This window comes from Lotus japonicus, chromosome 3, assembly GCF_012489685.1.
Source record: "Lotus japonicus ecotype B-129 chromosome 3, LjGifu_v1.2".
Classification (NCBI taxonomy): domain Eukaryota; kingdom Viridiplantae; phylum Streptophyta; class Magnoliopsida; order Fabales; family Fabaceae; genus Lotus; species Lotus japonicus.
Window position 1 is genome coordinate 57,921,149 of NC_080043.1, and position 22,324 is coordinate 57,943,472.

Sequence of the window (22,324 nt, forward strand, 5' to 3'; positions counted from 1 at the left end):
AAGCGCTTCCCCGGTGTTACGTAACAGAGCATGACTCCCCTAACTAAACCATAAATGAAAGACTAGCTCCTCTGCCTAACCCTTGCGAGAAGCTCCACTATCCTCGGCACCTGAGCGATGTCGCATAGAACATCATTCCAACATAAGGGTGAGAACTCATATCATATGGATAAGCATAATAATCAATAATGTAAAAGCTTATTTATGTTTCTTCACACTTCACTAACAAATAATAAATTATGTAATTTAATATAATCAATCAATCTCACTGTTATGACAATACTCCATAATTCATAGCATCAAGTAAGCAAATATTATTGTCTCAAATTACCACAACATCAAATCTCAAAAAATATCACAATTATCATTAATTAGCATCAACAACTCCCTAACACATATGACTCAAGTGAGACATGTGCAAATGCCTTTGGTATCAAAGTTGTTATCCTTAGAGGTATCACCGCGTCCACTCCAGACAGATAATCACCAATAAAGCCCTCGCTCTAGGCTTTCAAAACAACTCCAGTTTTGGTACAAGTCACTAGCCTCCACGAGAACTAGCAAACATTGCTTCTTGACAACAATGCAGTGTATTGTGCAAAACTCAACTAACATATGCATATTCAGACCATCTCCAAGTCTTAATTATTTTAGCATATTCATCACCAGTTCAACAATATGAAATCATCTCCAATTTCACAAAACATAGTTTTCATGTTATCAATTACACAATTTGCAATCACAGTAACTTTGCAACTCAACACATAACATCAATTCAGAAAACAACACCAAAATAATAAACTATTAAACAGATATAAATTATCAAATACACTCAGAAAAATCCAATATTTTTATCATGGTTCCATATACACGTTTTGTAAATCCCTGTGAGTTTTCATGTCAAAATTTGAAGTACCAAATTCAGGAAAAATCTAGGCTTAATTGCACTTTTGGTCCCCCAACTTTGGCCTTCCTGCGAAAATCGTCCTCAAACTTCAAAATTAGCAAAAAACGACCCTGAAGTTTACACCCGGTTGCAAAATTGGTCTTCCGTTAAATTCCGTCTAAAATCTAACAGAATATTCCGTTAAAAATGAATTAAAAAATAAAGAAAAAACTAAAATTGAGAAAAAAAAATAGATTTTAATGTTTTCTGGGTAAAAAAATCAAAAACCCACGAACTTCATCATCTTCATCCCTTTCTTTAAGCCTTCTACATCATCTACCCAGAAATCACAAGCTTTCAAAAAAAAAAAATGTTCATTCCATAATTATCCTTTTTCTCCATAATCATAATCCTTCTCCTTCAAACCTCATTTTTTCCATTTCTCTCTTCAAAATCCGAAGATATCCAACCCCTTCACACCTTGTCATCAATCAGACTTTCTCTTCTACTTCCAAATCCAACACCTTCACCAACCAGCAAAATCAGAGTCCTAGTCCGAACCAGCAACCATGATGCAAATTGAATAGATTGGCCAGAGAGATTCAAAAATTGGGGCCAGATCTGGATGCATCAATCTCTCAACAATGCTCTCCCTTCTACGCTCTTCTTCTACCTTTATTCTGGGTTTGTTGGTGGTGGTGGGTCAGTGTGGGTTTGTTGGGTTGCGATTTCGAGGTGGGGGCAATGGAGGTTGTGGGTTGCGATTAAGGGGTGGGGCAGTGGAGGTTGTGGGTCGAGATTTGGGGGTCGTCGTGATGTGAGGGTGGCAGCGGCGGTGGTTATGGGTTTCAATTTGGGCGTGAAAGAAAGCTCCATTCATATCAGGCTTCAACGCCAGATTCAGAGTTTGGCTAAGCTCAACAATGTTCCAATTTTGCACATGCTCAGAGCTTCAATTTCAAACTGGAAACAACTGGTTGTCTCTCATATTGGTTGTTTGTTTTGAATTCATCCATTTAGTTGATACATACTGGGATAATTGTGCAACTTTGGATTTGATACATGGCAATATGACATTCTTTAGATTTGTAGTCTATTATGTCTTCCTCAATAATTAAGTGTTCAAGTTCTATAATTGGATTTATACTCTCTGTACCTTGTACCTTGATGCTTGGTCTCGTGGTATTTGGATTTGGGTACGAAAGTGGTGGGGATGATGTTGGAATCAAATGCATGTATTGATGAAGATGAACAATAATTGATGAAAATGGAGATGAGGATGATTTTAATTTTAGTAGTTACAAATTTTCTGGGTTTGTATTGATGAAGATGGAGAAAGTGAGGAATGAGGAGGGAAGAGGAGTGGTGATTATAGAGTGGGGGACTAAAAATACAACTGACTAAATGTTATTTGATTAAAAAATTATTATTTTTCACTTAAAATTAATTTAGAAATGCCATGTCATCATTTTCAGTTAAATTTTAGACGGAATTTAACGGAAGACCAATTTTGCAACCGGGTGTAAACTTCAGGGTCGTTTTTTGCTAATTTTGAAGTTTGAGGACGATTTTCACAGGAAGGCCAAAGTTGGGGGGACCAAAAGTGCAATTAAGCCAAAAATCTAACATTAACAATAGTTCGTGAGAAACGAGACAGCTTAACCTATCCTCACTAAAACGCATATAACTCGAGCTACAGACGTCGGAATGACGTGAAACCAGCGACAGCGACAAACGTTTTATAACAGAAAGGGCTACAACTTTTATGAAGACTACTTCTTCAAATTCAGTCATTAACACAGCTCGAAATAGAGTTCAAAAGCTGGTAAATTTCCCGCGCGCAACCCGCGCATCATGCGCGCCTATCTTCTACCCCCAAAATTCATCTTAAAATCAAACCCTAACTATTTCAATTTGGGAATTTATGCAACCTAGGGTTCCTAAATCATGCTTCCTATTATTACCCACTATCATACTAATCCATAGGACATGAATCCAAACCCTTACCTCTTGAAGATCAAATTCTAGGTTTTTCTTCTCTTTTCTCCCTTTCTCTCTTTCACGCTTCTTTTCTGCTCCGCTAACTTCTCCAATTCACACATTCTGTTTTTTCTCTTTCTATTTCACTTCTAACCCTTAAATAGTAATACAATGGGCCTCACTCCATATATCACCTAAACCCAACAACCTTATCTAATTTAAGGCCCCTAATTTAATCTTATCTCACTCAAATACAAATTAAATAAATTACTCGTTTCATATATCACATAATCACTTAATTATCTAATTAAATCACTTAATTACCATATATCATAATAATAATTAAAATAAAATAATAAATAACCTAATAACGGAAAATAGGGTGTTACACTCCGAGCCTTGCCCAAGAACCAAGCTACAACGGCGACGCCACACGAACCACGCAGGGAAGGAGCATCCGCACGCGACACACAACTCAGCCAATCCTGAAAAGAAGAAACAGTGAAAAAACCAGGAGCAAGGGAAAATGCAAGATTGTTCCAAACAGGGACAGAATCCACGCGAGGTTGTCAAAATTGATTCTAAAGAAAACAAAATTGATGTATACATGCTATAGGACACTATGGTAAAACTTTGATTTTGTTGATTGGTTGGTACCGTAAATCCTCCTACGAATAATAAATAATTTAGCTATGTTTTTTTCCAATCTATTCTTAAAAACTAATTTTTCTCTATCAAATTAATTAAAATATAAATTAAACTTTGGGTTGAGATGCTCAAGAAACAACTATAAAAATCTAAATTTTGCCCGAGTTTTTATATATATAGTTGTTTTGTTAAAAAAATTACTGTAATCAATAATCCATAAAAAAAAGTAAGAAAAAAAAATCTACAGTTTAGATTTTCTTTTGGTCGAATGTTTGCATAGATGAAAAATCAAAAGGTGGCTCATCCCTCTCTTCTCTCTCACTTTCTCACTCACCTCCGCAAACACTGTCAACACACCTCTGTTTCAGACATTCTCCTTCCGTCCTTCGTTGCCGACTCGCCGGCCTCACAGCGCTGCCTTGATTTTGCAGGTAAAGCTTTGATTCCATTGATTTTTGTGAAACCTTGAGCCTTGAGGTTGAATCAATGGAATGTTTTGAATGGTCTCAATGGAGAGTTGTTGTTGCTGTTTGATTCTGTGTTATGAAGGGATTTCAAGTTTCAGGTATGTGCTCGTGATTTGTTTCCAATTTAGTCTTACTATTATTATCTTGCTTCTGTATCTTGTTGGGCTGTGAAATAGATAAATAATATTCGTTGAGTATGTTGGGGCTATTTTCGTTTTATTAGTTTTGGTGGGCGGTGGGTTCTTGTTGCTGTTAAGATTCATGGTGCTTTACAGAGTAGTCTACTAACTATAGGGTTCAAACACCCCTTGTTCTTGTTTATAATATTTTGGCTTATCCAAAAAAAAATGGAATTAAGAAAGTCTCGGAGCGGGCATTTGCCTCGTGGTTTTACTTAGGCCCCGTTTGGAAAAACAGCTTAATTAAGCACTTATGGTCATAAGCGCTTATTCATAAGCTATTTTTGAAAATTTATTGAAATAAATTAAAAATAAGCTGTATATAAGCATAAGCTGTTTTTCATAAGCTATCTTGAGTAGCTTATGAAAATAGCTTATGGCAGGTCATAAGCTGTTTGCATAAGCCCTCCCAAACACTGGCATAAGAGCTTATGCTGTCAGATAAGCTCAAATAAGCTCTTCCAAACTGGGCATTAGCACACTATTGGATGGAATGGAACCCGGGTTAGCTTTATTTCAGTTTATAACTATTTATATATTGTGTCACGTTTGGATTTGCGATTCTAAAGTTTGCCCAGCTTCAAAAAATTCCTGGTTCTGCTACGGCCTCTCTTCCTACAAAACTACTTTATTTCTCACTTTTTTCTTTCTACTTATCTTCTCTCTTCTCTCTTTCTCTCCTAAACCAAAAAAAGCAATAAAGTTCTAGAAAAGTAAGTCTTTTATCCTTGTAATAATTTAGCTTAAGTTGTCAATAATTGCTTGTTTATTATGAGTGATTCATAGTTCATGGCTTCATGACATAATAAAATAATAAATCATCGGTCTCTCCACTCACAGCGAGCGCCGTCATAGAGAGAGAGCGTGCAGTCGCGGCCGTGTTGCTGGAGCAGCGCGGCTGGCGTCAATCTTGAGGTTCTTCTTCCGATCGGAGCTTCAATCTGGCCGCGATTCTCCTGAAACCGCTTCAACAAGTGAGCATATTTGTCTTCTCTAAGTTATTTGAAAGAAAGAGATCATAACCACCATCCCCGCATGCTTTAATTCATTTCTTTTGATAGTTTCTGAGGCTATGGAGGCTTATAAGAGATGGGTCAGGCAGAACAAAGACTATGTGCACTCCCTGGAGTCCTTGGCCAATGTTAGCTCACTTTTTGGATTAGCAATTTGATAATATTATTTTGTTGTAATCATTATGTTATTGCAAATTTTCCAGTCAAAGTCAATTCAATTTGTTAGAAAGGTCAATACTATAGGTCATGCTTTTGTGTTGTCACTAGTTACTTCTCACTAGTTGTGATATCTATAATTGCATAGGAGTACCGAGCACCCCAAATACTAGAGGAGAATGAAATTTTGTTGTTTGATGGTTTGGCTATTGTTGCATTAAGTGCTATTCTTTAATGCTTTTTTTCAATTAGAACCATGATTTCACAGTTTAATTCATGAAATCTAACAATTTGGCGTTTTGTTACTAATAACATTAACTGAAAATGAAATCGGAAAACAAATTAAATAATCAATTTTATGTGATTGTTATTGTTCTTTAGACAAGTCAATATAGGACATTGTTGAAATATTGTTTTCTAATGAACGTTTGGATATCACTTCTTACCTTATTTGGGGATTGAAAATATGGACAGGGATTGACACGGCTTCTTCCTGAACGCTTCTCTGAATCAGAGATTGGACCAGAAGCAGGTTTTGTGAATTTTTGGTATCTTTTGTCCACTTCTTTCTTTTATAGTTTAAAAGTAGTATAAGACTCACATGAGCAGTTATTCTTCCTTCATTGGTAAAACGAGAAAAAAAAAATTAAGACTGTGCTGGTGCAAAGTAGAATCAACAATGATAATCTTCAAATTGGTTACTAGACAATTAAGGACAAAAAAGTTTACTTGGCAGTTGGCAGAGCCTTCAGCCTTGCACTCTTTGATCCCAATTTGTGTTTTATTTATTCAATTAAATTGTATTTACGCATACTTATTAAAAGTTAATGCCATCAAAGCTGATATCACCTTCTCAATTTTATTCTTGCAGATTGATATAGTCTCGATCGTTCTGTGATTAAAGATTGGAAGACTGGTCTAGGGTGAATGATCAATCTGTAATTCTTGATCTCCTGAATTAGCCGCTATTTTCATCTTTGCGCATCCTGGGGTTCAAGCAAATTATCAAGGACCACTATCCTTCCACCGTCGACGGCGCCGCCTCCAGCCGCTGCTCCGCCACCAGGTGGCATCAACAATTGGGTGTCTCTGTTCAGTGTTCACTCACGACGACACCACCTTCTTTCTCTCTGTGTCGACAACTTTGGGACTGAGGTTTTGCAAAACCCCACGATGAGAGGTTGGCAAATTTGAAAACTTTTCTTGGTTTCAATGGAGGAAGCTGAATTGGGTACCTCAAAATCCTCCCAGTTTCGAATGCCTTTCCCTCCTTACCGTCGATCACACTTACACAGCCAAACTGTGAACACTTTCCTTCACATCCTCTCCCACCTCTCTGCTTCCACCGCCCCTACTAGCCCCCTCAATACTCCTGGTATGCCTTTTTTCTTGAGCTATTTTTACTATACTGTTTTGGATTGGAAGTTGAAGTTTAAGCTTTGGCTATGGCTATGGCTTAGGCTTAACTTGATGCTTGTTTGAATTTAATTGCCCATTTCTCTTATTATTTGTTTGTCTGTTGTATCAATCCAGTTTAATTGAATTATTGGTAAATTGAAATAATAAGGCACCCCTTGTTTTTCAACAAAGTTATTTTAGTTTTAATTTCCTATTTGGATTTGGAATTGAAGTTTATGATCAATTTGCTGTTAGTTTTAATTTACTTGTGCACTTCTCATTTGTTTGCCACATAAAGAAAAAATTATATTTTTTTTCCTGTTTAAAGAGAATGGCGACGGTAGAATGGGGCAAAAAAACGAGGAAAGGGAGCGTGAGTGCGCTGAATTTGTTGGTTCTGATTTAACTAGGGAAATATTGGAGGTCCATGAGAACATTGAAGGGAATGGAGACAGGGGAAAGGATTTTAGTGCCAATGAGATGCTCCTAGATGATATAGAACTTCTGATGGGAATGGAGGAAACTTCCACACAAGCAAATGATTTTAATGACGAACAGTAGGTAATGGCTGAGTTGGAGATGGTCGTGAATGGCGTTGATGATCTTGTTCGGGATATTGGTTTAATCCCCTTGAACTCGGGGTTAGGTGAGAAACAAAATGATAGCAGTGAAGTTGAGCTGATGGATTACCAAGTCGAGCATGCTGAATTTCTGCATCCTGATGTGGACACATCTGGAAATGCAAGTTAGTTGCAAGTATCAGGAGATAATAATCAACTTGCCTCAGAAGGCTTTCATCCACCTTTGGTTTTTCATGCACCTGCATCAACAGTGGGACAAGCCTCGCCAATTAGTACATCACGTTTCAATAATGGAAGTCAGCAACAGGAAACAGAATTGGTGGAATCAGTTTGTGCTGTAGTGGACCCTCTTCCCAGTACTGAAGAGGGTCAGTTTGAGAAGGAAGAGCAAGATGGCCTAGAGATTGCTGAAGCAACACACATTTCTTTAGATCTAGATATGAACAACGAAGCACTGAATATTAGTGAAGATGGTGGATTAATGGATTCTACTATTTTGGGGGATGATGTGCAGAATGAAGGAGAGAAACTAGATGAATTAACTAGTGTGAACAATGTGACAAATTCTTCCAATGTTCATATTGAAAAGGGAAATGTAGAACAGGGAGAAATGTCTGGGGAAAAAGAAATGCAGAATGAAGGAGAGACATTAGAAAAATTAATAAGTATGAAAAATGCCACGAGTCCTTCCAATATTCTGATTGAAAATGGAGATACGGAAGAGGGAGAAATTTCAGGAGACTTTGAAATGGATGCCGATTCATTTGATATTTCTTCTGCACACATGCCGACTAATTTAACTCAAAATAAAGTCTTGCTCAAAGGTTTCTTGGAAGAAAGTCAAGAAACCACTGCCAAAGAACATGGGAACTCATCTGCAGTGAAGGTATGATTTCCACCTAACTGTTGTAGTAAAATATTCAAAAAACATTTTTCATCTTCTCCTGGTTAAGGAAGTAATGATATGATATTTTTATCTTTTTTATGTTAGTCATTTTCAATTTTTTTTACCATGCACCACCGATGATGAATGGAAGACTTTGATTCCATCACAGTTCTTCCTTTTGTTATTTTTAGGTACATTTTAAGTTATTTTAGGCTTAGGTTGTGACATTTTACAGTCTCCCATCCTCCTCCTAATCAATAAAAATAAGTGCGTTCTCATTTGTGTTTGACCTATACCTGGTAGTCTTTATGTGGTTTTTGGCTCCCTCTTATTCTGCCAATTTATTTGACCTACTTGAGTAAAGGAAGTTAGAGATCGAAATTTGTGAAGAATTATTTTATTGTCAATCATATCTTTTGGCATCCAAAGTAGAGTGCCCTATTGTGGACCAACAATTCAATAGTATGTTGATTATTGATCATCGGTAGCAGATAGTCGGTGCCAGTAGAAAGAGCGAAGGTGGTTCTGCTTCTGAAGAGAAGAAAGATAAAAACAAGGTATTCATCTGATGTTGTTAACTTTTTTTCTTGAAGTCTAAGTTAACTTTTGATATGGATTTTGAAGCTAGTTAGTTCAACATTCTTTGAAGTCATTTCAACAACAGTTAATTATATATCTGTTATTTGTTAAGATTATTCCAGAAATCTATATGTTTTCAATGTACCTGGTTTCTCTGTTTGACAAACTTTATTTTATAGATAAGTCATATGGTTTTCAGTTCCATTTATTTACCCTATTTGAGTTTCTTGTAAAATTAATGAAAGATCAGAATCATGTTAAGAATTGTTTTATGGTCAACCTTTGGGCATAATATGTGTAAAGTATAATAAAATGGACCAACTACTTATGATTTTAAGATTAGTGATGTTGATTTTTCTTCGATTAATTATTGATCACCTCCAGCAGATGCCTGGTCCCGATAGTAAGGAGAAGTGTGGCTCTGGTGCTGATGAGGAGAAGAAAGATAAAAAGAAGGTACTTTCTTATGATATTTGTATGAAATTTTCTTTCTTGATGTTTTGTGATATGGATTCTCAAGCTAGTTAGTTCAACATTTTTTGATGTGATTTGAAGATCAGTTAATTATTTATTTGTTATTTGTAAAGAATAATCCATAAATCCATTTGTTTTCAACATGTGACTGCTTTTTCTATGTGAAAAACTAATTTTGTGTATAAGTTTTCATATGGTTTTCAATTCCCATTTATATTGCCCTATATGAGTTTTTTTGGTGAAAAATGATTAAACATATGGATTATGTTGATAATTATCGTATGGTTGGCCGTATCTTTGGGCATGGTATGTAGAGTTCCATCCCATAGTGGGGGCCAAGTATTTTATGATTATAAGACTAGTGTGTTGATTTTTCTTTGGTCAACTGTCAATCATCTGCAGCAGCTGATTGATGCTAGTACGAATAAAAAACGCGGTCCTGGTTCCAAGGAGAAGAAAGTTAGAAACAAGGTATTCGTCTGATATTGCAGTTCTCTCCTGACTATATATTATGATTTATGATTCTAAGCTTGTAATATGGATTTTGAAGCTAGTTAGTTCAATCTCATATGAAGTTATTTCAAGTTTTCAGCATCATTTTATTTTATTAATGATTTTCTATTTGCAAAGAATAATTCATATAAGTGATTTCTTTATGTGATAAACTTAATTTTGTAGAGAAAGAGGCAAGCAAAAAAGAACAGAGAACTAGGTGTGGAAAGGTTGAAGTTGCTTCCAGTACAGAAAGAGAAAACTATCTCTTATTGCCGCCATTATCTCTACGGAAGGTGCAATGAGGTTGTCATATATCTCAATCATATTAAACCATAAAATACTTTTCACTTTATACATATATGGAACATGTCATCTTTATTCTGATTGTATTTTGATTTTTGTGATTATTTTACATTGGATCTTTACACAATGCACAAGACAAATGGTTATTCTGGTGTTGATGCTTCATTAAATTATGCAATTTAAGGAGGTAACTGATATATTAGTTTATTCTAGCTTAGGACCTACATAAAGATCATTTATACGTGGGATCGATTGTACAACTCATCTCTTTGAAAAAACAAGATGGTGATATCCAGTGGTTGATATATGATTGTAATGCAAGAAAAATTCATCTGAAAGTTCGATTAAAAATCAGTTCCTCATTCTAAAGTTAGATTACATGAAACCTTTTTTGTGTGGTTGTGTTAAAAGTAGCCCATCCAAGTCATCATTGTAAGACCAATGCTTTTTTGCAATTTGTGAGTTAAATATATATTATCCATAAATTGAAAATATCATATCATTCTTACTTCCTTTTCTCTTGTCTCATCCAAAATAAATTTTGTAGGGTGACAAATGCCAATTTTCACATGATACGGTCCCGAAGACAAAATCCAAGGTATCTTTCATTTTAAAAACTTACTCCCTATTATTTGTTCAGCGGTTGTAACAAGAACCAATTGAAATTTACTGAACCTTGTATTGATTTTGATATTGCAGGCATGTCATCACTTTGCTCGTCACTCTTGCATGAAAGGAGATGATTGCCCATATGATCACGAGCTCTCCAAGTATCCTTGTAACAATTTTGTTTCCAGCGGCTCTTGTTGGAGAGGTGATACTTGTATGTTTTCACATCAGGTACGCCATGAACTTGTTGTAAATGACTTTGTTTCATTGAACTTAGTACAAAATCAATATCAACCCTAATATTTATATCCATGTATCTATATTGTATAATTACTCACTTTGGTTAAACTGGGCTTTCTTGATTCAGGTACCTGCCAACCAAGATATACCTACACCTTCAAATGTTTGCAAACCACAGGCGGCGTCTCCGCTTAACAATCATGGGTTTAAGTCTATCCAGCAAAACCACTTGAAAGGAATAAGTTCTCTCATCAAACCAGACCATAATATGGTGGCAGATACTTCTCAGAAACAGCCTACCCCAGCACCAAAAGGAATTAGGTTCATCAATGCTGCAAAATTATCACCCAGCCCTAGCACACTGAAACAAGGCATGTTGACACCAAACAAGGAAAGTCTTGTTCAACATGGGACCCTTGCAGATCGAAGTGCATCTGGCACTAGCACTACTCAAAGCATAGTGGAAATTTCTAAGAAATTGCCTGCTGTGGCACCTAAGGGAATTAATTTTCTTTCATTTGGCAAAGGTCCTGTCTGCAGTTTTAAAAGTTCCATGAGCTTCCATGTAAATCGTGAAAATGGTATCAAGTTGCCTCAGGTTGTCAATTTTGGTTTGCCCCACCAAGCAAGTCTGTCTATAAATAAGGATGGCTCTGACAAAGTTAGTGATGGAACCAAAAATGTACCACAAACTAATCTAGCCTCAAATGAGATTTTAAACAAAGTTCTATCTGTGGCAGAAGAAATGAAATCCAAGTTTCCAGGGAAAGCTTCAAAAGATGATTCTGCAAAGGATAACAGCCGTAGTAAGTCAGTTCAAGAGGGAAAGAAGGCATCTAATAATTGTTCAGAATGCCTTGTATCCGGGTATCATAAACTTGCATCAGGGTCAAGTAAAAATGCACTGTCATCAACTTTAGCTTTTGCAGTGGAGCATGAATCAGATATTAAAATGAAATTAATGGTTGGTGGTTCATCTGTATGATTAAAGGAGAATAGATAAAACAGTAGCAGTTCAGACTTCAGTGTTTGAAAGAATATTCTGTGTTAAACTTAGAGGTTTCAAACCATGAAGCTCTTGGTGATTGGAATCAAGCAATAACCAGAGGGGTGTTAGTGTTGTGTTGTGCTGTATAGTCTTTCAGCAGCTATGTTCTTTTTGTTTTCTTACAAGATGAGCACTTGTTGCTAATGTCAGTTGTTTCTCATTTGACATCTTAAGTCATTACGTTTTGCCTCAGGCTGTCAGTCTATTTGGTTTACCGATAGAAAATAGGCAAATGGGAAAACAACACATCCCAAGGCACTTGCTACTTCAACAAAAAGTGGCTCGGGACATGTTATTTTTCCGTTTTCATACTTTCTAACGGTAAATCAAACGGGCTCAAGTGGATTTGCTGGTGTTACAACTCAACTTTATTGCTGACATTGTAGGTCATGCATTCATGCGGGTCTATATGACAACAAATAGCAAAGGTGTTCCTAAAGTGGATTTCTCAGTCTACCTGCCACTCCTGCAATATCCGCAAATTTCTTATTTCTGGAAGTGATTCAAAGTAGTTAGTTGAATTTAATTCTATGGACCTATCATTAATGTGCCTATCCAATCTTATCCTCTGCTGCTTCCGCAGGTAAACTTGAGTGAAATTGGTTGTCCCCTATAATGTTTTGCATGAGAAACTGTTGAAAGTGGTTGCTTAATTTTTGTTCTTATAATTCCGCAGGAATTTATCTACCTTTAGAACAACGATAGACTTCAATATGGAAGAAATCCTGATAAAGTTTGAAGCTTTATACCGCTGAAATAGGCATTGGTCTTTCTGCTTCATCCCCTTACTGTAAATTGATATTTATTTTTACCGCATCTATTGTGGTTTACAGTTCATCTATCTTGGTTTATTAATTGTGCATGCTTAACATCTTAGTTTTCTCTTTCTTTGCAAACGCATAAAATGGAGAATCTCTTATTTTGGTATCAGCTCAAGGGCGTTTTTTTTTTTAACATGCTACGATAGTGAAATTCATTTTCATTTGACTAATTTATCCATTATATTTACTTTCAAAAAAAATATATATCCATCTTCGTAATAATGGAGCAAATTTTTAAGGTACCTAGTGGTCAAGTCATTATTAATCTCCATCTTCATTTGTATTACCCAGAGATGTAACAGAAATTAAAAAAAAGATTTAGTGTTTGAAAAGCTAACAAGCCACTATACTTTTTTAGTAATTAAAATTTAAATTACTATCACATTGGTTTCATGCTAGGTAAAGTAGCCAATTTATTTTTTCTCTAATTCATCAAACCTGCTTGTGCAAGGACCTAGCCTAGCAGACACTTTTTAGGCTTAAAAGCGCTTTTGGTCCCCACGAATGCAATGTGTGCAAACATGGTCCCTAAACTATAAAAATAGCATTTTTAGTCCCCAACGTTACCCTCCGTTAACAGTTTTGGTCCTTCTGTTAATTTTTAACGTTTTTACTCCCACATGGCACATTTTAAATGACGTGGCACACATTTTTCTGGTACTAAAATTGCTATTTTTATTAAGTTCTTCAACATCTTCATCCTTTATTTTTTTTTGAATTCCTTCAACATCTTCATCCTTAACAAATTGTGAGGAGTGAAATATAAATTACAAATGATGATGAAGTTTATCGATACCTCCCATGTCTATGCAGCACAAAAGATCTGTTTTGGCTTTCTTTGGTTAGTATAAACTTGGTCTTCCTGAAATCAATAGAATAATAAATGATTCACACTTTCATCACAACACCTCAATTCACGCCAAAAACTGAAATGGGGATCCTAAAGGCCAGATAAAGTTCAATTCAGAAACAAGAAATCAAGAGAAGTTTATAAAAATGGAAGCTTTATCCCCATCTTCCCCAAGAAAACCCTAGCCACCACCCACCAACCCAGCAGCCCAGTCGCCTCTTCTTCTCCCCCTCTTCATTCTTTTCAACCACCAAACCGTCAACCACCAAACCGAAACCTCCAGCCACCACAACAAATCTTCAAGCAGAGACTCAGATTTGGTTGATGGGTAACCGTAACCACCTGTATGGAACGAGAAATTTTGACAGAGACGGTGATGGGTCATCGTTGCTACGGTGGTGTGGGTGTTCTTGAGGGATTGGAGGAGGACGAAGTGTTCAGATATTGGGCAAGTGTTCAGATCTAGGGGAAGTTATACGAATCTGGGAGAATGAAAGGCTACAAAGCAAGGAGTGTGGTAATGGTTTTATGGGAGATGAGTGGTACTGGATCTCTTTGGGGTGGAAGGTGATTTGTTGTCACCGTAATGGAATTGTTAAAAAATTGTGTTTTTTATCTTATTTGTTTTGGGTTTGTTTGTACTGAGTGGAAGAATATAGATGAAGATTAGGATGAAAGATTATGATTTTTTTGGGTTTTTTGGAAATAATGATGAAGATGATGGAAGAATACTTTAAGATGGTGAATCTTTTCTGGGTTTTCCAGAAAACGTTAATTTTTTAACGGAAAAAGGAAAAGGACCAAAACTGTTAACGGAGGATAACGTCGGGGACTAGAAATGCTATTTTTATAATTAAGGGTCCATGGTTGCACATATCACATTCGTGGGGGACCAAAAGTGCTTTTAAGCCCACTTTTTATTCAGAAGTGCCATTGAATCACTGTATAACTTCTTGTTACATTTAGTTGCTTTGTTTATTTTAACTAAAATCCAAACAAAAAACAAATTTGAAAGCTGTTCATGCATGATGAGATGACAAAATAGGAGATAATAGTTAACACCATTCCAATTATATTTTGTTTCTTCTAGTTCAACACGTTGTAACAATAGATAATCCGACTTGGTCACGGTAATTAAAAGTGGTTACTTGAGTTTCTGTGGAAATTTAATTCTTAGCATATGCATTATGGGAGAGACCCTTAACATTTTTTTTTGTCCTTTAGCCACCAGTCTTCACAGGAGAAAGCATGGGCGCACCCACGTGTAGGGTAGCCACACCAGATTTTTTGATGTTTTTTTTAATATCATATATAGCGGCGGTTCGGGATCCGCCGCTAAACATTTTGTGCTAATGTATAGCGACGGTCGAAAGCGCCGACATAGCTTAATAAGTAAAAAATAAAAATTCACGCTTAACATCAAATTAGAACACGGTTTTTCTTTCTTTCTTTCTTCCATGGCTGCTTTTCGGCGTTCATCAACTTAAAACCCTTTTCCCCAAAAATTGAAAACCCACCAATCTTCACCTTCCTAAATTTCTCATCGCATGGAGAACCCTGATCACCGCACCAATCAACCACAATTCAAGAGGAAATTCAATTGATTCATTGTTTCTCAGGTAAACCAACTTCGTAATTCACCTTACTACGCTACACACAATTCATGTTGGATGATCTTTTCCTATTTCTATTTTTTTAATTTTCAATTTTCAAAGATTTTTTTTGGTTTATGAACTTGTTCCACGCGTTGAGTTGGATCGATATTTTGGGGGGAGAATTTTTGCTTGTGAACTCAGCAGATCTGAGTTCTTTGATGGAACCATGTTGGGTTTGGAGCTACCTCCGTTTGTTTTTGCTGATGAGTTTTCCTGTTTTGATTGTTGATTCGTGCCTGCAAATTTTGGAATGTTAAATTAGCAGCATTGTAATGTTTTCTCCCTAAAAAGCAAAGTTTGTCATTTTTACTGCACAAATTAGTCTTAACTTTTCATGGTTGAATAAACTTTTGTGCTTTTCATGTGAGATTATAACTATTTCTTGCTTGCTACCTAATATAATTTCTACTTTAAATTTTAGCATATAATTTCTTTTATGTTTAGCCACACCGATATATAATGTCTGGATCCGCCCCTGGGGGAAAGAGCCCATGTGACTAATCTGACTCGGGATACGGTAGTAATGAGAGACCCTTAACATTTACTGCACCTAGTCGAATATGATCACTAATTATGGTTAAACAAAATAGGGTTAGTGGTCATATTGGTCCCTGTGTTTGTAGTGACTTTTGATTTTAGTCCCTCCCCAGAAAAAACTTGCCGATATCTCCCTGCAATTGCAAACATTTTGGTTTTCATCCTCGCCGGAGGGTGGAACTCCGGCAAGGCTCCAAGTGGCACGCTTACGTGTTAAAAATGTTCTATGTGGATTTTTTTTATTTTTAATAATTACACCTCAAATTTATAAATTAAAAAAAAGAAATAAAAAAACAAGAAACCCTAAAATCAATTTCCCCCAAAATCAAAACTAAAAAAAACTTAATTATTAAATTAATCATTTTTTTGATAGGCCAATGTTAGTTGTTAGTTGTTAGTAAATTAGTTCCTTCAACAGGATTCGAACCCTGACCCTTCACCCTGCAAATCCCTTCATCTTCACCTTCATCTTCAAACCTACACACTTCTGGTTAAAACTTATCCAAATAGCCCAGCCTGAGCCCAATCCAAATGGCTCAAAAGCCCACCAACTCCTCTTTCTTCCATTTTTCCACAGCAACACCAAAAAAATACAGCAACAAAACAAGTCTAGAGCAATTTTCACATGGGACGCGGGAACATGTGTCCGTTTGTTTGATGAAACCACCACCGTTGGATCACTCACCTCTCATTTCAACCGTCGATGGGCCTCTTCACCCTCTCTTTGACCACCATCACAGACACAGTGACAGTCACAGTCACTGCAGTACCAAAATCGATGAATGGATCTCTCTCTCTCTCACAGGCATTGAAGTGTTTGAGGACTGCTGCGACGTCGTTTTGACGCCACCGACACTCCTTGCTTCTTCTCCAAGCTAGAGAACCCTCATTTTCTTCGATTAGCTCAATGCTCACCGCTTTTACGGTATGCATTCTTAGCTTCAGTTTCGCTTAATATTTTTTTTTTGTTTTTTTTTTTTGCATTCTGATTCTGCTTCTTCTTCTTTGCATTTTAGGTTTTAAGTTTCAACTGTGTTTTCAGCAAGCATGGTGATAATAATGTTTAATTTGATAGCCGGTGAAATTGGGAGAAAAAGAATAAAGTTGTTTCGTTTTTGTTTTGCCAAAATCCAAACAAGGCCTTATAGTGTTTTCCGTTGCTGAATCGCTTGAAATGTTGTGTTAGTTTTGATTTTGATTTTGATTTGATGATACTAGTCGTTATTGCATGATGATGGATGCCTTATCTTCAAAATGGGATTTACGTGGTGTTTCCACTTCCAATTGTCTTTTACCTTCCGCATTCTGTGGTTTCAGTTTTGTCCTTCAAAATTTGATTTTTCAAATTTCTCTTAAAACCCACCAAAATTTCCATTTTTCAATTTAATTGTTCAAATTCCGCTGGTTTTTCTGATCTTGAACTAACTGTTTAAGCTATGTGAACGGTCGTTAAGTCACCTCATTAACTTGCTATCAGTTTGATTAATTAATTGAAAGCAGAAAGGCTTCACATAGTTAGTGACACAAGAACCACATTTTTCAAAAGCCTTATTAGCTATTATGCTTTTAGTCTTGTCAATTCTTACCATTATATTGGCTTTTCCCAATTGAATTTTCTCATTTGTTAATGCTGGCTGGGGATCAAATTAATCATAGCAGGTTTAGTTTTTGCTTTCATTTTCTTTGATATAGTGGAGTAGTTAGTAATATAAATCTATCATGCTACCATTGTTATATTGCTTTATTGGTTTTGCATTTGGCTCATATGGTTGTTAAAATGAGGAAATGAAAATAATATGGTAGTAGAAGCAGCCCTGATAATTGATATATTTGTTTATTCTCAGTACTGATCATTCAGTTAGTATGAAATATTTGTGTTTTGGAAGTTTGATTTGTTAATATGGTCCCGTTGTGCAGCTGAGAAACAGGCATTAGCAATTTTCCCCAGTTGAAATCTCTTCAGAAGACAAAAAGTTGTTTTCAAACCTGGAATGTTTATCCAGCTGATTTCAGGTTAGAAAGAAATCCAGGAAGCTATCTACCAGCATGAGTAGAAAACTTAATGACGGGTTGAAACCGGAGAAGCCGACTTTGTCATATGCTGATCTTCATCATGTAATTATGAAAAGTGAGGCTGACAACTCTTTCAAATCTCTTGGGAATCAGCAGAAGCAAACTAGAGGGGCAACTGAGGAAGATGAGCTGGTTAAGCACATGTCAAATTTACCAGGTTATTTGGAAAGGGGAGAAAAAATTCCGGACAAAGCTTTAAATGTTGGCGTCCTTGATTGGGGCAGTCTTGAACAATGGAAGCACGGCCATAAACATATACCCCATAGAAGTAGCCAGACTTCAACATCTACTAGTAATACATCATCTTCTGTTCCAACAAAGGAGTTAACTGGTAATTCTAGCAGGGGTCTATGTTCGTCTCCTCATCAAAGGACATTCCGTCCATCACTGCAATCTCACCTTATGGCATCTCGGGTGCAAGACCAATCTATAGCCGCCAAATTCTCTGGAGGAATTGTTGGAAATTGTAAGAACATTAGAGGTAGTCAAAGTACTGTTGACACATACATAAAATATGTTCAAGCTTGTGATCATCTTTCCCAAAACCATCCTGCTGGTGTACTGAAAGGATGTGACAGGAAACATCTGAATCCACGTACTAATAAGGAAAGTGACAGCTTGCCCAATGGTCGCCTTTATCAGGGAGCATCATGTGCTAAGCTGGAAATGAGCACTCAAAATGGTCGAATGGAAATGAATTTAACAGAACAGAATATTGATACTGATGAGCAAGGTATGGCTGAGAGAAGCAAACCGATTGTTCTCATTTTGCCTAGAGACGTCCCTCAGAACAATCATTGTAGAGCTCCTGACATGCGAACGTCTCACAAGTTTGGAAGCCCTAGTCGAACAAGGTTTTTAGTAAAGCCTAAGGAACCTTCCTCTAGATATCCAAATAATGATATTTCATGCTCCTGTCCCATGCCAGATGAACTTCGCAGAAGCCATTCTCAGCCTAAAGTGTCAGGATCCAGTTCCATAGATCCAAAGAGTTTCAAAAATCCTGCTTCTACTTTATTAGCAACTGTACCAGTCAGAATGGCAATAACTCCATGCAGATCTAGAAAGCCTGAGGAAAGGAAACACACCATTTGCGTACCTTCATCTGCGGATGGGCCTCCCAAGGGATTAGACCGGAAAGTAAATAATGAGAAATCAAGAAGCTCTTCACCTTTTCGTCGATTTAGCTTCAGCATTGGCATTGCAAGTAAAGGTTCTGGCTGTAAAGAGGTTGCGCATGTGCCACATCAGAGCTCCATAGCCGCACTTAAATCCTGTTCAGAAAATGCTAGAGGTTATACGTGCTCAAACAATTCAGGCAATGATAAACATGGTGATACTGGCAAAAACAGGTCCAGCCCTTTGAGGAGATTGCTTGATCCACTGATAAAATCAAAGGCAACAAACTGCCATCACTCCATGGGGTTATCTAAAAAAGCTGCTGAAAATGCTGAAAATGCAAGAGATTATCCTAGCTCAAACATTTCAGGAGATGATAAATCTCGCGATGCAGGTAAAAGAAGGTCCAGCCCTTTAAGGAGATTACTTGATCCACTGATGAAAACAAAGGCAGCAAACTGCCATCACTCCATGCATTCATCTCAAAAAGACTCGGTGTTGACAAATAATAATTGTCGGTCAGGTAATGGAAGATGTTCCACTGCGTTGCCCAAGAGAGAATTGGACCGGGACCAGAGGGTTGGTTGTTCCTCAGTTAATACTGCTGATTTGTCAAGGGACAACAGGAATGTGCCATCAGCGTCTCAAGCTCTCCTCAGAATTGCTCTGAAGAATGGTCAGCCCCTTTTTACATTTGCTGTTGACAACAATAGCAACATTCTTGCTGCCACAGCTAAGAACTTGAATGTCTCAAGACAAGATGAATGCAGCTGTGTCTATACCATTTTCTCCTTTAGGGAGGTTAAAAAGAAGAATGGAAGCTGGATGAATCAAGCCGGAAAAAGCAAAGGTCCTGACTACACTCGCGACGTCATTGCCCAGATGAATGTTTCGGGTTCACACTTTGATGATTCATCTAGCCACTCCTATATTGCAAAGGAGTTTGTTTTGTTTTCTGTAAAGCTAAAGCAGGGAGACGCAGAGTTCGCTGACTACCAGCCAAATGATGAACTTGCTGCTGTAGTTATCAAGTCACCTAAGGCTATTGATTTTGTCAATCATGCACCTCTGAGCAGTTACCGGAACAATAGTCAAGATCATCTACATGCAACAGTTGTGCTTCCAAGTGGTGTTCATAGTCTTCCAAGCAATGGTGGACCTTCATCACTGATTGAGCGCTGGAAAACAGGTGGGTCATGTGATTGTGGTGGTTGGGATTTGGCTTGTAAACTAAAAGTTCTTGCAAACGTAAATCTAGCCTCTAGAAAATCAAGAGCATCAAAAGCTTATTTTGCAGACCCATTTGAGCTTTTCCTCCAGGTATTTTCTATTTATTAATTTAAGTTGGTTATCCTTCTAAACTTTTTGTTGACTTATCTTAGTTGTTTAGTCTGTAGATAATTGATTAGTGATATCTTTTATATCTGTCAATTCTAACAACAGGGGAATGACCAAGACCAAGATAATGGGCCGACTTTCAAATTTTCCCTCTTTAAGCCTGGAGTGTATTCAGTAGCGTTTGATTCATCACTCTCACATCTGCAAGCATTCTTCATCTGCTTAGCATTAGTGGATGGAAAGATCCTGTATGAACATTCTGGATCTAGAAACACGATTGAAGGAAAAAATCCAAGGGAAACTGCATTGATGCAAACTGATGAACTTAGAGTTTTCGGTAAATTTGAGGACATTTCTGCTAGTTATGTTGCTTATCCTCCGCACTCTCCTGTCGGTAGGGCCTAAACTTATGAAGTCAAGTCTTAGATCTCTTTGGCATTAATGCACGATGTCGGTAACCGGCAAAGAATCATGGTGTCACACGGAATAGTTAGATTGCATTTCATGACTCGTTCATAAATCATCAGTATCTAAAATCAATCAATTGAAGTGTGAATAGTATGAATAAATTGTATTTGAGCTTCTAGTATTTCCTGTTTGTCTCAGTGACTTTCTTGACCATTGATGATTAAATCATGTATTCAGAGCGTTTCATCAAATGGGTAAGTGAACACATTCAATGTGCTATCTCAGGGTAATATACTGGACAACTGAACCTGATTTCCACGGGTAACAACATGGGCCTCTCATGTCATAGACATGTATATCATAATCATAGGAAAAACAGACTGCAAATGATGCTTCTAGGGTGCAAGTTCTCATTGAGATTGTTGATCTCATAACATGCTTTAATGTTAAAGAGTTTGTTCTGTTTGAGCTTTAAACTTGGTCTTGGATTCAAATATGCTGGTCTTATGTTGCTTGGTTTCTTTGAATTTCTGGCCCCAAAAGTGATTTTGGTGGTGTGAACATACAAAGCAGAAAGACTGAAAAAGTGAAACCTTCCATACCGCTGCATGTTTATGATAATTGTGAATTTGTGATCGCCATGCAGTTATAGATTCTTCTAAATTTTTTATTTAATCGTAATCACCTTTGCAAAAGTCACTAGTTGTTCATTATACAGCTTTCTTATTCCTTTCGTATCAAACTCACTGCTATTTAATCCTTTCCATTATATCTGAATTCATAACATGACGTTTCCTAAGTCCTTCCTTTCACATGCAGTTATATTAATTTTTTATTTGCTGCCCCTATTTCGGGGCCATGTTGATTCAGCCGAAACTGCTGAGGAGACCAATAAAAATTAAGTGGCTCAACTGCACCACTAAAATTACAAAGGTAGTATCTATATGAGGTAATCAGGGAAAGAGAGGTGGAAAAAGAAAAAGAAATTAAAAAAAAATGAGGGAGGGGTTTTGGTGGAACCGAAGGTGAAAGCTAAAGGAAAAAGAGAGGGCTCGTACGTAGCCTGTTTGCCCCTCATCTCCTCTTGCTTAGACATATGGATCACATATTTGAACCTTCGCAGCCTCAGCAATGTGTCATTAAACTCAGAGGTCATTTGCAAACCCTGAGTCCACAAGTGTGAGGCTTGTGACTCCTAAGCGACGCAATAGACACGACCAACAAGTCCCTAACATCCATACGTGTCTGGTGCCATATATTTGACCATCATGCTTACTTTTAATCGTGTCAATCCATAATTTGACGCCAGTGAAGGTGTCCATGTGTTGACGCCCTATTTTGGGAAGTATCTGAGGACAGCGACCTCTGGCGAGTTCCTCCTCAAGCTGAGCTAAAAAAAATAAAAAATAATGTCAAAATTATACAAAATATATTACAAAGGAATGATTAATCTATCTATAAATATTAGAAAAGAACAACTTCTAGCATGACGTGTCGCTCTCACAGGCCAAGTTAGTGACGTGTCGCTCCCAGATTAATTCTCACCTAATATTTTACATGTAAGCTCTTTCTCCTTGGCCC

The 22,324-nt window shown here is 37.0% G+C and overlaps 1 protein-coding gene and 1 pseudogene across 1 annotated transcript; both read left to right on the forward strand.

Annotated features, from left to right (window-relative positions):
* The first annotated feature begins 3,936 nt into the window (after positions 1-3,936).
* Positions 3,937-12,016, forward strand: LOC130743435 (zinc finger CCCH domain-containing protein 65-like; annotated as a pseudogene).
* Positions 12,017-16,464: 4,448 nt separating this feature from the next.
* LOC130743436 (uncharacterized) lies at positions 16,465-21,239 on the forward strand. The gene is made up of 3 exons (XM_057595684.1): positions 16,465-16,730; positions 17,723-20,317; positions 20,441-21,239. Exons 2-3 carry the CDS (start codon positions 17,852-17,854, stop codon positions 20,738-20,740), a joined length of 2,766 nt encoding a protein of 921 aa, XP_057451667.1. The 5' UTR covers positions 16,465-16,730; positions 17,723-17,851; the 3' UTR covers positions 20,741-21,239.
* The last annotated feature ends 1,085 nt before the right edge of the window (positions 21,240-22,324 follow it).

What these genes read in the sequence shown, in the direction of transcription:
- LOC130743436 (XM_057595684.1), top strand. Translation starts at nt 17,852, where the DNA reads ATGAGTAGAAAACTTAATGACGGGTTGAAACCGGAGAAGCCGACTTTG. An exon ending in CATTTGAGCTTTTCCTCCAG is followed by an intron (nt 20,318 to 20,440) that starts GTATTTTCTATT and finishes TTCTAACAACAG; the next exon opens with GGGAATGACCAAGACCAAGA.